Here is a 15,190-nt window from a genome sequence, read left to right on the forward strand (position 1 = left end):
GAGCTAAACGGCCGTAGGTCAGTTTATGTAAATCATATGTAAATATCTTGCTTATAATGACGTCACATGAAACAATGCATTCAAAATGGGCGTTTCTTTCGCAGTTAATACAGCAAGATACGAAACCGTCGTTGGGGCTTTACTTCCCTTTACTTAGGGAAGCCTAAGCCAGCTGTATAATACCACAATCCACTTAAATTATATTTTTAAAGCTGTATTGACTCCAGACACCGTTTCATCTCCAGGCTATTTATTTTATTTTGTAATGTTTTAAAACGGTAGCTTACGAAAACACTTGGACCTTAAAACCACTGTTGTACCTTTGTGGTACATTTACATTGTTTGTACCTTGAAAAAGAAAAAGTACCTGCACTGTACCTTTATTTCTAAAAGTCTGTTTGCAATTTTCCCCCACATTTCCCCAAAATCCATCTACAAAATATATAAAAACACCATGCTTTTTATGGTTTCCAAGAAAAAAAAAACAATTGCTGGGGGTTAATTTTATAATTCTATTTATTCATCTTAGTCATTTAATTTTCTCTTACAGGAAATTCTTTTCTTCACAACGACACCACTGCGCCAGCAGTCAACTGAAGACAACTGACCATCTATAGATTCATTTTAAAAACATTTTAAGGATAATGAAAGACGTAACAAGACAACAGGACACAAAACGATGTATTGTTTCCAAATGAAAAAGTATCATTTACAATAATTACAGTAGAGAAGAGTTTCTCTTAGGAAGCGCCGTCAACTTTTTAAATCACAAATAAATGTTCTCTCCATGTTTAGAGTCGGACTCCACTGAACTCTCAACTCATGGTGCATCAGTCTTCTGTCCTGAAGTCATAAACTGTTGGTATTAACAAAGACAATGTAACTCGGCAGTATCTAGACTTTGCATAACTCTGTAAAATTTGCATCATTAAATACGTTTGTGGAAGGACTTCCATTTCATTTCTGCACTTCTTATTGGGCTGTTTACACTGCCCATGGCATACTGCTTTCATGGATGAGCAACAGAAAGCAAAGCATCTTTGACTTTGTTTTCGTTCTGAGCAGATTTAGGCATGACCACGATACTTCCAGAAAGCAGTTTTGATTTCCAGATTTACTACCAGTGGAAGCCTTATGTACATGGAAGACGTGCAATGGTGTCATGTTTAATACAGATTAGGCTGCCCTCTGCTGAAACATGTTGAGATGTAAAGAGGTACAGTATTTGCAACACACCACACCACACAAAACTGGCAATACCACCTGCCTACCTTAGCTTCTGACATCCTCAGTCTGGGGAAAGTCTGTGAAGGTTATCTAGAGGGAACAAACAAACAAAAATGTAATTATTGTAGCAAATATCACATTCCCTCAACATGTACTTCAGAGGCAACAGCTTTGTCCCATTCTGGTCCTAACAGACCCCAATGATGTACAGTATTGGTGCACAAATAAGGAGTTTTTTAATGGAGCATGCAGATTTGTTTACAGCCGTATTTTAACCTGAAGCAGCTAAATGAACATATGAAACATACTAGCATGTTTCGAGTATTTTCCATTAGCCACAATCTACAGTACAAACGTCAGAGACTGCCCTTCATTCATTTATTTTCCAGTCAAAATGGCCAATGTTGTGCATTTTCAAGAGATATTTTAGTAAATTTGTTATACGATAATGAGGATGAGGAAAGACAGGGGGGGCAGGAGTTTCCAAAACAGTTAAAAAAATAAAATAAAATAAATAAAAAATGACTAAAGGATGTAGATAAAGATGGAACTCATAACAACCATGCTAGACCTGATAGACGACTAATATTGTCTCCATCAGATAAACAGAATATAAGCTTTCATCTTTGAGAGGAGACAAATCAAGCTCCACTCTTGCTGCAGATCTAAAGAATCCAAACGTGTTTGTCCATCCTTCCACTGTGAAGACAGCTCGATGCTATGGGTCTGAAAGGATGTGTAGCTGTAATAAGCCATTACTAAGAAAAGCAATTAGACAAAAACCAGTCAAGACCTCAACATCACTAAATGCTGGATTGAGAGGAGAAGAAAATGCAATCTAAGACTGAAATTTGGAGAATAACTTGTACTTAATGGCCATTGTGACTAGAAATGAATTACATGAAAGACGGTCTCCGACTTTAGCACTGTACCGAAAATAACATTATCTGCTCTTTAGTGGCCCAAACTGGCATTTTCGAATTTGTACATAAAAATAGGTGCCTATTTAGATACTAAAAATGAATGGCTGATTGTCAATAACGTATTTGGTGCAAAATTCTGCTGTTTCTGATGCATCTCTACTACACAATCCTCACTGGATTCACATTATCAGCTAATTAACAAGTCAATTATCAGCAGAAGTGTCAGAGCTGCGATTAGATCACTGAACAGCAGAGCTGTGGTCCTTCAGGAATAAAACGAATCAAATTACAGTACAACGAACAGGAGATTTCTCCAAATAGTAGGTTAAGAGACCCCTATTTACCGGTTTGGTCGGGAAGTGGAAGGTGCAAGTCCTTTTCAATCTTTGGAAGAAAAGTTGCTTCTCACTTTCATCAGCAAAGTCAAAAAACTTGGCTGTCTCTGAGGAAAGCTCCTGGGGCTCCATTAACTCTTCCCTCTCGCCAATCACTGTGTTCCCTCTCAGTTCAGCCTTCTGCACATCACAGGCTCGGCTCTGACATTCCATTTGAGGCTTAAGCATGGTTATGTCTCGTGTGCTCACAATGTCGTTGAATGTCACCTTTCTGCATTTCATGGGCTTGTCTTGTCCAGTCAGAGGCTATGTGAAGGAATAGCATATTTCACATTTTAGCACCTTAGTCTCAATGACACTGGAACAGTTAATGTGCTGCTAAAAAGCTAGCCTTTTTGAGGCAGTGCCAGGAGTGGGAAAAATAATAAATCCCTACATAACCTTGAACCCTAGGCATTTCATGGTCATTAAACTTAATATATTACACTTACATAAATATAAAAATAAAGGGACAAAGATTTGTTCAGTAATTTGCATAAACGATTTACTATCTACTACGAAACATAGAAGTTATGTAGTTATGAGAGTCAGAAACTAAAGCATGGGCCAATATATGGGCTCTTAGGGTTTAAATAAGACTACTACTTCTGAAGTGACTATTAACTTGAACACAAGTATTAGTGCATAAAATTACCGAAGCAAGACTAAATAAGTTTAGACAAAGCTACTCGTGTGAGTCAATCTGAGTTATGTTACATTTACATTTATGGCATTTAGCAGACGCTCTTATCCAGAGCGACTTACAATTTGATAATTTTACACAGGTAGGCCAAAGTGGTGTTAGGAGTCTTGCCCAAGGTATAGTGTAGGGTACTTGGCCTGGTGGGGGATTGAACCCCAGTCTACAGCTTAGAAGGCAGAGGTGTTACCCACTACACTATAGTTAACGTATAGTTAACGTTAACATTTACCTTACAGAAAAAAGGTCTAAGATTTAAGAGATCACTAGTATACAGTCTGCACAAGCTAACCTATTAGCTGTCTAATGCCAACTAGCTACCAAGTGGCAGCCAATGCAACTCCCAATATTATACATAAGCCCCAGCTTTAGATTTAACTTGTATAACAATATGTTGTGTTTGTTGTTCTACAAAGACAAAAAAGGGGAAAATAATTATTAAGGACAGATTTTCTAACGTAAACTCCATTTTATTATAAATAAACACCCATAGTAAATAATTTTTAAAATGGGGGAGGTCGCTGCTCTTTTGCCTCATTGCCTATGCATTGATTTTCCTTTTTAAAATGCAATATACTGCAAGAAACACCTATTCCAGAGTAGGCGGATTGTAAACCCTGACTGTGCACTGTTAAACATCTGTGAAAAGCTCATCTTATTTTTGGCACTAACCAATCTGGCAAAGACTGTAAGATTACCCAGTACCCCGTTTTATAAGAGGGAGGACATGAAGTGGCTTCAGTAAGGCACAGTAAAATAAATATACCAGCAGTTCTTAACTCTAAGACCAGTGGTCTTCAGGCACTGCAAATTGTTCCCTGTCCTAGTACACCTGATATAAGCCATCAGACAAATATTTGGTCCTTAAAAAGCCAATGCAGGCAAGTTTGAGCATGTTGAGTAATTTATAAAATAAATAAACAAATAAACAAATAATAAAAAAAGGATTATTACCCTTCTTTTCACAACAGGAGAAAGAACAACCACCCTCTTCGTTTCAGGAGTCCTTTCTTCAGCTCCAAATGTTTTGTAGTTGCTTCCTGCATGCAGAACAAATTCAGCACTAAAATGCAATTCCTGCAATCTACACCATCCTGCAGTGGCAGGGCAATAGCTGAAAGTCAACGAGAGGTGAGAGGTGAATACCTGCTGTATTCTTGGTTGATGCTGATTTAGTCAAAGGTGAGGGGCTACAAAAAGAGCAACAAAGTTTAGCCATTAAAGCAATAGCTGAATCTAAAAATCAAATCTACACAATTTTCATCTTACCCTACATGCAGGTCAATCAGCCATGATATGTTCGCATGTGTAAAACAGAAGAACAGCGAGGGTTTACTCTGTATATGTTTACATCAAATGTAGGGATTTAATTTTGTGCCAAAAGTATCAAATAAAATCTAAAAGCAAAGTATAATGCATCAAAATGTCCAAAATATGGTGCAAATACAACACAAAATACAAAAATGCAATTACACTTTAAAATACATTTTTTTAAAAAGTTAAATATTCACGTGATATTTTAAGGCAAAACAAATTAACCATAGCCTTTGCATGGGAATCACTGTTTATGGGTAGATATGATAATATGCTCAAACATTAGCATACATTGGAGGACCAGACATAGCAATAACAAGTAAACTAGAATACACTGCTCAAAAAAATAAAGGGAACACTCAAATAACACACCCTAGATCTGAATGAATGAAATACTCATTGAATACTTTGTTCTGTACAAAGTTGAATGTGCTGACAACAAAATCACACAAAAATCATCAATGGAAATCAAATTTATTAGCCAATGGAGGCCTGGATTTGGAGTCACACACAAAATTAAAGTGGAAAAACACACTACAGGCTGATCCAACTTTGATGTGATGTCCTTAAAACAAGTCAAAATGAGACTCAGTATTGTGTGTGGCCTCCTCGTGCCTGTATGACCTCCCTACAACGCCTAGGCATGCTCCTGATGAGGTGGCAGATGGTTTCCTGAGGGACCTCCTCCCAGACCTGGACTAAAGCATCCGCCAACTCCTGGACAGTCTGTGGTGCAATGTGGCGTTGGTGGATGGAGCGAGACATGATGTCCCAGATGTGCTCAATCGGATTCAGGTCTGGGGAACGGGCGTGCCAGTCCATAGCTTCAATGCCTTCATCTTGCAGGAACTGCTGACACACTCCAGCCACATGAGGTCTAGCATTGTCCTGCATTAGGAAGAATCCAGGGCCAACCGCACCAGCATATGGTCTCACAAGGATCTCATCTACCTAATGGCAGTCAGGCTACCTCTGGCGAGCACATGGAGCGCTGTGCGGCCCTCCAGAGAAATGCCACCCCACACCATTACTGATCCACTGCCAAACCGGTCATGCTGAAGGATGTTGCAGGCAGCAGATCGCTCTCCACGGCGTCTCCAGACTCTGTCACATCTGTCACATGTGCTCAGTGTGAACCTGCTTTCATCTGTGAAGAGCACAGGGCACCAGTGGCAAATTTGCCAATCCTGGTGTTCTCTGGCAAATGCCAAGCGTCCTGCACGGTGTTGGGCTGTGAGCACAACCCCCATCTGTGGACGTCGGGACCTCATACCATCCTCATGGAGTCCGTTTCTAACCGTTTGTGCAGACACATGCACATTTGCGGCCTGCTGGAGGTCATTTTGCAGGGCTCTGGCAGTGCTCCTCCTGTTCCTTCTTGCACAAAGGCGGAGGTAGCGGTCCTGCTGCTGGGTTGTTGCCTTCCTACGGCCTCCTCCACATCTCCTGGTGTACTAGCCTGTATCCTGGTAGCGCCTCCAGCCACTACGGACACTACGCTGACAGACACAGCAAACCTTCTTGCCACAGCTTGCATTGATGTGTCATCCTGGATGAGCTGCACTACCTTAGCCACTTGTGTGAGTTGTAGAGTCCGTCTCATGCTACCACGAGTGTAAAAACACCACCAACATTCAAAAGTGACCAAAACATCAGCCAGAAAGCATAGGTACTGAGAAGTGGTCTGTGGTCCCCACCTGCAGAACCACTCCTTTATTGAGTGTGTCTTGCTAATTGCCAATAATTTCCTTCTGTTGTCTATTCCATTTGCACAACAGCTGTGAAATTGATTGTCAATCAGTGTTGCTTCCTAAGTGGACAGTTTGATATCACAGAAGTTTGATTTACTTGGAGTTATATTGTGTTGTTTAAGTGTTCCCTTTTTTTGAGCAGTGTATATATTTTGCATAAAGGGGGCCCAATTAACTTTATTTTGCACTTGGGCCTACAAAAGATCCTTTTTCCTGGCCTTAAAAGGGAATTGCACCAATATTTCAAAATTCCTGCATCACTTAACAGTAGGGATGTCAACAATGTCACTGAAAGTGGTTTGATCTGAAATGTTTTATTGTAGAGAAATCTGAATCGACAGGTTTCTTTACAGTGAGTACGATAAATAGAGATTGTGATGCCTACAACACAAATCTAACCACTTTATTTACTATGCAAAGCCACTAGTGAACTAAAAGGGTCTAATAGAGTGGACAGTGATTGGATACAGTATTTAAAAACTCCAGCAACACTTCTGTGTCTGATCTACTCATACCAGCACTACAGAGACTATCACTTCACCACCACCACATCAGTGTTATTGCAGTGCTGAGAATGATCCACCACCCAAATAGTACTTGCTCTGTGAGGGTCCATGGGGGTACTGACCACTGAAGAACAGAGTAAAAGGGGGCTAACAAAGTATCAGAGAAACAGATGGACTACAGTCTGTAACGGTAGAACTACAAAGTGCATCTGTAGAGTAAGTGGAGCTGATAAAATGGGCAATGAGCATAGAAACAAGGAGGTGGTCAGAATGTTATGCCTGATCAATGTGTCTGAGAAACCGCTCTGCCATGAATTGATTAATAATAAAAATAAATAAATAAATAAATAAAAATGTTAGGCTAAAACCTCAAACCTCAACTATCACAGAACAATGTCACAGATGAGACAGCGATATGAGCCCTTATACACTTCAGATGTCTGGTTCCCATGTCCACCACTGTGAACAATCTTAACTCATGTTTCTCTAGAACAGAACATTGCACATCAAAACACAATTCTTAAGATTGATGGAATTCCCATTCAACCAACAGTTGATATTAAAGCTACGGGCCATTAGGCCAGCTAATGTGGTTTTATGCTAAAGTTTTATTCTTAGCAATGTAGGCTGATAAAAGCCATCACATTCAACAATGTCTGAAAACAGCTGGCAAACACTGACAAAAAACATTCAGTATTTCACAGGCCAGCTTAAATGAATGGATAAATCCATATGCAAAACTCAGTTAATCTTCCTTAGTCTTCGTCATTTGTTTAATAACCTGAAGAGGTCAATCATTCAATAAGTAAACACCATTTCCAAACATAGCTTTCTGGTGCATCTGTAATGTCCACTAAAAACCTTTGCAGGGGAGAAAAAAAAAAAAAAAAAAAAAAAAAAAAAAAAAGAGATGAGATCATTCTGAAACATGCCCAAGACTTGTTAAACTGTTTAACCTCTCAAATTCACTACAGATATTTAAAAGTCGACAAAGCTTTACACAGAGAGGAATGAAGCAGTAACCACTTTACCTAAAGGGTGATAGACAAAACCATTCCTTTGCAGCTTGCCCATGAAGTACAGGTGAGAGCTCTGTGGGAAAATTGCAATTAAGTTGTGAGACTGTTTCATATGTAGTTAAAAAGCATTTACCTCATAATACTTTCAGCAACCAGGGCTCTCATTTTTCAACAAAATTTTTCTTGTGCCTATATTTGAAACCACTTCTGCTCCTGTTTATGTAGAGCCCCCTGGTGGTTGCATGGTAAAATTGTAGATAATGTGATTAAGATTAAGAGACCCTTATTAGTCCCACAATGGGGAAATTTCAACTCCGCATTTAACCCATCCTTGAAGTGAAACACCACATACACACTAGTGAGCACACTTGCCCGGAGCGGTGGGCAGCCCAATCCACAGCACCCAGGGAGCAGTTGGGGGTTAGGTGTCTTGCTCAAGGACACCTCAGTCATGTGCTGTCGGCTCTGTGGATCGAACCGGCGACCTTCCGGTCATGAGGCTGGATCCCTAAACTCCAGCCCACGACTGCCCCACAAAAGACATCCATAACTCTTCAACTGACAGAATAATTGCTGACGATGAAAGTAAAATCTCATAAAAAGGTTCGTCTAAAGATGGATCACATTAATGCAGAGAGCAGCTGATTTATTTATTTATTTATTTTAAACATGCTGGGAGCGTGTTCAGATAAGAGATTTTAGTTTTTAATCCAACAAAATCTGTAATACAAAAAGCTGTAACGTTTCAGAATTCAACTACTCAACTACTAGCAGGGATTGTTCTAACTTGTCTACCACCAGACACGTATTACTCCTAATTGGGCTTTCCAAGCTCATTTAAACGGGAGGAACTATGTTTTATTTGTTCTCTGAAGTCCAGTTATAGCATTAGTGTGGTTTTAGAGTTGGTTCTTGCAACATCATAGAAACAATATATTTAAAACAGGCTGTTTTAGTATTTTAATTTCTATAAAATGGGCTGTTTGGGCTGGGTAGTGAATAACAACCAACTCCAACAACATTTATATATTAATTCAAAAGCCAATCTCCAAAAAAAAAAAAAAAAAAAAGTGTTTATCCATGATATGAACCCTTTAATTTTGATATGAAGTAATTCACATGTTCAAAGCAAACATTTTGATGTTTTCCTTGAATTTTATTTATATTAAATATACACTATTAAATAAAAGTTTGTACATGTAACAATCCAGTCCAACTTTTCATGCAGTGGCAACTGGGCAACAGGGGGTTTTGTTTCTTAGAACAGTATCTTAGTATCTAACTAATATCTGAAGTGTCTACATAATGAACAGAAGTACTCACATAATTCTCAGTCAGTTGCTGTGACTGAATCCTAAATTTCCAAAACCAAGTTTGGAATCCTTGTGTAAGTCCATATAATTTAAACAGTTCAACATTGCATAGGCTAGTGGTAAGAGGAATGTTTATATATCCCAGGTCTCCAGACCACGGCATCCCATGGATGATAAAATAGCATGAAGGGTGATGTTTAAAGCATTTTGCGACACTTCACTGAAGAATTTAACATTTAAAGACAGCGAAAAATAAAAATCATGAACATGCCAGCCGTCCATGTCCATCCCAGTTATAGCAATGTTTGAGTTAAAACATTTTTTCTTAGTATAAAATGCTCATTTTCATTAGCATGACATTAGGAATTCCTATGTAATCTTAGCTAATGATTATGTCCTTTTTTTTTTAAAAAGCATGTTCTGCAGGACCTTTACATACACAATTAAAAGTTGAAATGGACACTGACGACACTTATGATTTTCCACCTTTGTTGAAGTTTGTCAGTCTCTCTAGAATCTTTCTGAATACATTTTTGGAATAAAGCTTGATATATGTACTCTCAGATACTTTAGAAACAAATGTAATGATGGACCATGTTTGTATGTGTTGTGGGTCTATACATGTGCATATGCATGTGTGCTAATGTGTACATGTGAATCCGTAATATGTGAAAAATTCTTATATATATATATATATATATATATATATATATATATATATATATATATATATATATATATATATAAAGCAGAAGCCATGTATTCATGTTGAGCTGACAACTTGGGATGAATAAAACATTTTCACTGCCCATCACTGCATGCAATACCTAGAATGGAGGAGAGGTTTGGGGGTTGTTGCATGGCTATGTCCACCGCATGACTGAGGTCGAGAAGAGTCGAGTTCTTAATGTGGCGGTGCAGTATTTCATCTTCACTGACCAAAGCTGTGCCCTCGTCTAAGAAAAGCAGAAAAGAGGATGATCATTTTTAAGGATTTTGTCAAGAGTTGTAATCAAAGCCAACAACGCAAAACACTTTCATCTTCATGAACCAATCTGCTTTTTCATACAGTGGAAAACATCCGATCAGTATCAGCAGGACAACTGCATACCATAACTATCAGCTTTGCGAACCATCTCAATGGAAGGAAGTGTGTCCTCTGCTTCTGAGTCCGAATCCATACAATCCAACAAAAAGCTGGACACACCAGAGGGCATAATCATACCTGAATTTTAACAGAGAAGAGGAGCTTTACATTTCAATAGATCATTCACACTCATTAGGCTATTTATTAGGTGCACTGCACAGTTTTACATTTACAGACTGTAGCCCTTCTGTTTCTCTGCATGCTTTGGTAGGCCCCTTTACTTCAATGGGACCACCACAGAACCACAATAGAGCAGGTATTATTTATATGGTGGATCATTATCAGCACTGCAGTGACCCTAACATATGAGTGGCATGTTAGTGGGTGTTGTGTTGGTATGAGTGGATCAGACACAGCCATGGTGCTGAGGTTTTTACACACTGTCCACTTTCTGCCCACTCTAAGATCCTGCTACCTGGTTTAAAAGTTAGAGACAGTGGTTCATCTACTGTTGTACAGTTTGTACTAGTCATCCTCTAGTCCACATGTTCCCAACCCTGGTCCTGTATTACCATTTGCCTTTCACACTTGTGGGTTTTCCTTCTCTAAGACACCCAATTTGACTCAGAAATGACTTCATAATTAACTTTTTAGTTCAACCATGTGTTTTGAAGTAGGGAAAACACTAAAACATGCAATGCAGTGGGTATGGGTTGTGAACCACTACTGTAGCCTTTCATCAGTGGTCACAGTTTCTAACCACAGGACCAGTGTGAGCTGGATATTTTTAGCAGGTGGACCTTTTCTTAGTCCAGCTGGGAGACTGACTTTCAAATCTTGTGAAACACTGCTGTGCAGCACACATGCAGTCCAACATGCTGATACCATGTCAGTATCACTGCAATGCCCCCCCCCCAAATGAAACCTGCTCTGTGGTGGTCCTGACAATTCATGAACAAACAGGATGCAACACATTAAGCAGAGAAAGAGATGGACTACAATCTGTAAACACAGAACTACAAAGTTCACCTATATGGTAAGAAGACAGTGAGGACAGGTACAAAACAGGTGCACCTACCCAGTGTACAGATGTAATATTGTAATATTTTGACTTAAATGCTTCAAACTCAACTTGTGCTGTCTTGGCTGGGGTCCTTAGTGCTGGGAGTCACTGTTCCCTGGTTTTAACAAACGAGATGTAAACGGACACGATTTTGGATTGCCTGGAAGAAGCGAAGCCCATCTGTTACAGGCAACCTACCTTACTGTAAACTCTACGGCCTTCGAACCGTCTTCCATGCAGCTTCATAACTCCTCTGTGGAGCATTAAAACGTTACAAAAGTGGTGAAACCTTTTTTTCTTGCCAAGCTACCATAGTTTCTTACCTTCCTTGAAGGTCCAAACCATTATTCCGCCGCATTTTATGTAAATACGACGGCAGATCTCCTGATATAGATCAAACAGAATACAGTAAACATTACAGCCTCTACAGTCCGATACTTTCTCATTACAGTTGCTTAGCCAAGCTTTGTGTATAATTATTTAATATAATTAATTTATTATCAGATATTTAATACACATTAGAAAGTAAAGTAGTATTTCTACTAAACCTCGGCACTGAAGTCAACAGGCAGTGCTTAGCTAAGAGCTAAACTAGATCTCGCTAGTTGTCAGTGTGTTTATTAACGCAGGTTAGCTTTTTAGGCTAACCTAACGGTTACGCACTAGAGATCCTCATTGGAGTCATGCTGCGGCTCACTCTCGACTCGGGGGCTGCGACGTTTACTTTCCCCCCCGAACCAGCTCCTCTGCTCCTATTTGGACGCACATGTTTGAGACGGGCCATGACGAGTTAGGTTAGCTGTGCTGCGACTAGACGAGACAGTTTCAGCGCTGTTGTTCCCAGCCGAAGCCCCGCCTTGTTAAAGCAAATCACTGCTAATTGACACGACGCTCGACCAATCACTGCTTAGCTCGACTTTCTCTGTCAACCGAAAAGAAAATTGTTAGAATTCTTAGAATAATTCAAGTCGCTTAGCGGATGTACATCAGCTTTTCATTTGAAAAGATTTTAATATAAATAATTGTTTATCAGTGTTTGCGTATTAAATGAAGTAGTGTTAAATGAAGAGACTGTTTAGGGAAGTATTTATACTATTATATTACGGAGCGTTCACTACGTCAGTGTTGCCAGATTGGGCAGGTTCCTGCCAAATGGGCGCCCATTTATTTGCATTTGGTGGGGTAATATGCTTTGGTTAATGGGCAAAATTTGGACAGGGATGTACTTTTGTATATAAGTATATAAAATTAACAGTCTGCGTTATTTAATAAAGCGGCTGACGTTGGAATGGGCCTACTACGAGGCTTCTTGTCTGGACGTCACAAACATTAGCAACGACGAAATACTGGCCTGTCGGTTCCGTGAAACAGCAAAACAAGTTAAGGTTACTCAGCTGTTAAGCAGAAACAGAGAACTCTCCTCATATCACGCCTTTCAACCCTCCATGAAGCCGAAGTCAGCTTCTTTTTCCAATTTCCCCGTTCCACCTTAAATGGTGGCGTGGTGGGTAGCGCAGTCGCATCAGCAAGGAGGGCCTGAGTTCGATTCCCCGGCCGGGTGACCAGAGTCCTCTCTGTGTGGAGTTTGCATGTTCTCCTCGTGTCTGCGTGGGTTTCCTCCCACAGTCCAAAGACATGCAGTCAGGCCAATTGGACATGCTAAATTGCCCCTGGGTGTAAATGTGTGAGTGACTGACTGTGTCTGTCTGTCTACCCTGCGATGGACTGGCGACCTGTCCAGGGTGTATCCTGCCTTCCGCCGGAAGACTGCTGGGATAGGCTCCAGCATCCCCCCGCTCTCCTGACGGAGAAGCGGCTTGGAAAATGGATGGATGGATGGATAAAGCTAGCGATATTCATATTTCAGCTCTTTAACCACTTCGTAATTCAGTGGATCCAGTGGTGTTAGAGGAGTGTTCCCAGGACTAAACGTATCGGGTTCTGAACATCCATATTTAACACAGGGAATGATAGAGGCGACGTTTCTAAAATCCTGTTCATTCTGGCCATAGAGAAATGGGGCTCAGACTCGGAATTCCTTATATGGGCATGACAGCATTGCGCCGACTACAAAATGACGACACGACTACAGTGGTCCATTTTTGTGCATTGTGTAGACATCAAGAGATGACAAAAAACGATTATTTAGAAAAAGTACTACATAGCTGCTTAAACACATTTTCATAAAGCAACAGGCTTATTGTAACGTTTCAGGAATGCTAACATTAAAGACGGTCTTTTAATGTATCGTGTGTATTAAAAGAAATATATTGGAGCCCGAGGAGGTTTATGAGGAGCCTGGCCACTTCCTATTTCCCTGTTATATGAAAAACAGGGCGGCCTGAACAGCAGACGGCGCCCACGATCGAGTCCTCAATTAATGGAAGTGAATGGAGCTCAACGGCTAAAAACAAAGATAAAATAGTTTTTAATCACTCGCCCAGAACTTTCCTTCAATTTTAGGAAGGAGAAGGATGTATTTCCCTAAAGCAATAAAGAAAACTTACCTATAAATTTCCTTTTTACTACAACAAACGGGTTTTGGGCAGCAGGAGGCGGGCTTTAGTGCTAGAGTGTGATGATTGATTGGCGAGCGGAGCAGCTCACTGACGTCATGGACACGCATGAGGTGCCGTTTTAAACTCCCATAACTGGAGTTTCAAAGCTCTGAAAAATAAAACAGCGGTGTTAATTTTTTGTGCTGTTCACTGTTCAGGTAATGATTGATTTTTTATATTAAAATGTTTAAGCATTTATAAACTATGATTTTGCTCCAATGCTCCATATCAACCCATTCATTTTGGACTCACTCGGGAGCGCCCTCTAGCGTATGGGAGAAACGGAAAACATTGCAGTGGTAATTCTCCTCTTTGCAAGTTCTCTCTTGGAACCATCAAAAACACATGACAAGTTAACAGCCACCCATGTGGACAGTGCAGGGCTTTTCATGGATATTCCCAGAGATCCGAGGAGCCGTTAGGGGGTGTTTATTACACAGTTACGGGCCAATCATGCATACATTTTTCATTTTTATTTTTTAAGCATAAAATTAAAGCCACAGCATAGATATGCTATCCTTAAGAGAAACAACAATGTCAATAATAATAATAGCTGAAAAGGCTAAGCTTATGCAAACACCTTTAACAGAGTGAAAATGTTTAAAGCAAAGCCTTTTATTGATCGTTCAAATGTCAATTCATAGTCACTACAATACACAAAACACACAATATTTCACCATCCACGTTTATGGGGAAATGACAAACTTTATTCTAAAATATCTTACAACATATTAAAGTTAAAAAAAGAAAAATGTAGTAGAAATTTTATACGAGATTATATATGATGAAATCACAGTAACACACCACTAGAGAGCACTTTCAAACTGCCACGTACCACCGTCGCTTAGAACGTGCTACTGCAGTAACAGTCACAGACTGTTCTTATCAGAAGCTACGTTTGGAACGGTGTACCTATCTACTCGTTCACTACTAGTGTTCGCTCTATGGGGACCTGATTAAGGAACGAGCATGTGGAGCTACCATAAGACTGAACGCAGCTCTGTTAAAGATTATACAAGATATAAGATGTAATTAAGACGTTTACATGACCGAGTTGAAAACAAGTATGTAACACTCGAGTCGCTGGGCATCTATCTATTACTATGTCTTACAGTGATCCTGAGAAAGACATGTTTCCTTTGGGAACTGCTGTTAGTTAAAAATACAGTGTGCAGCCCTAGAGATTGACATTTGGACAGGAAGCTGTTTGATTACTCCTAAATTCATGTTTGCTTACCTTAGTTTCTAACATTGTTCCATCAGAGATGAGAGCAGTGAAAACAGGGGAAACCACCACAGAGAGATACAGGACTATCTGAGGCTGGACAGCAACCTAACATCAATTACTGAGGGAA

The 15,190-nt window shown here is 39.8% G+C and overlaps 1 protein-coding gene across 2 annotated transcripts; it reads right to left on the reverse strand.

Moving 5' to 3' along the window:
* Positions 1-498: 498 nt before the first annotated feature.
* Positions 499-12,851, reverse strand: LOC108431854. Of its 2 annotated transcripts, XM_017705276.2 has the most exons (12): positions 11,941-12,851; positions 11,601-11,661; positions 11,476-11,530; positions 11,347-11,392; positions 10,239-10,352; positions 9,955-10,083; positions 7,827-7,887; positions 4,371-4,414; positions 4,179-4,264; positions 2,495-2,791; positions 1,272-1,317; positions 499-856 (listed from the first exon to the last, which is right to left on the reverse strand). In XM_017705276.2, the coding sequence occupies exons 1-11, from the start codon at positions 12,059-12,061 to the stop codon at positions 1,273-1,275; spliced, it is 1,059 nt and encodes a 352-aa protein (XP_017560765.1). In that variant the 5' UTR covers positions 12,062-12,851; the 3' UTR covers positions 499-856; position 1,272. The 2 variants fall into 2 exon arrangements, with proteins under 2 accessions (XP_017560765.1, XP_017560767.1); XM_017705278.2 differs by lacking the exon at positions 11,601-11,661 and having other exon boundaries at positions 11,941-12,078.
* Positions 12,852-15,190: the final 2,339 nt, after the last annotated feature.

The sequence above is a fragment of the Pygocentrus nattereri genome, chromosome 16, assembly GCF_015220715.1.
Source record: "Pygocentrus nattereri isolate fPygNat1 chromosome 16, fPygNat1.pri, whole genome shotgun sequence".
In the NCBI taxonomy this organism is placed as follows: Eukaryota; Metazoa; Chordata; class Actinopteri; order Characiformes; family Serrasalmidae; genus Pygocentrus; species Pygocentrus nattereri.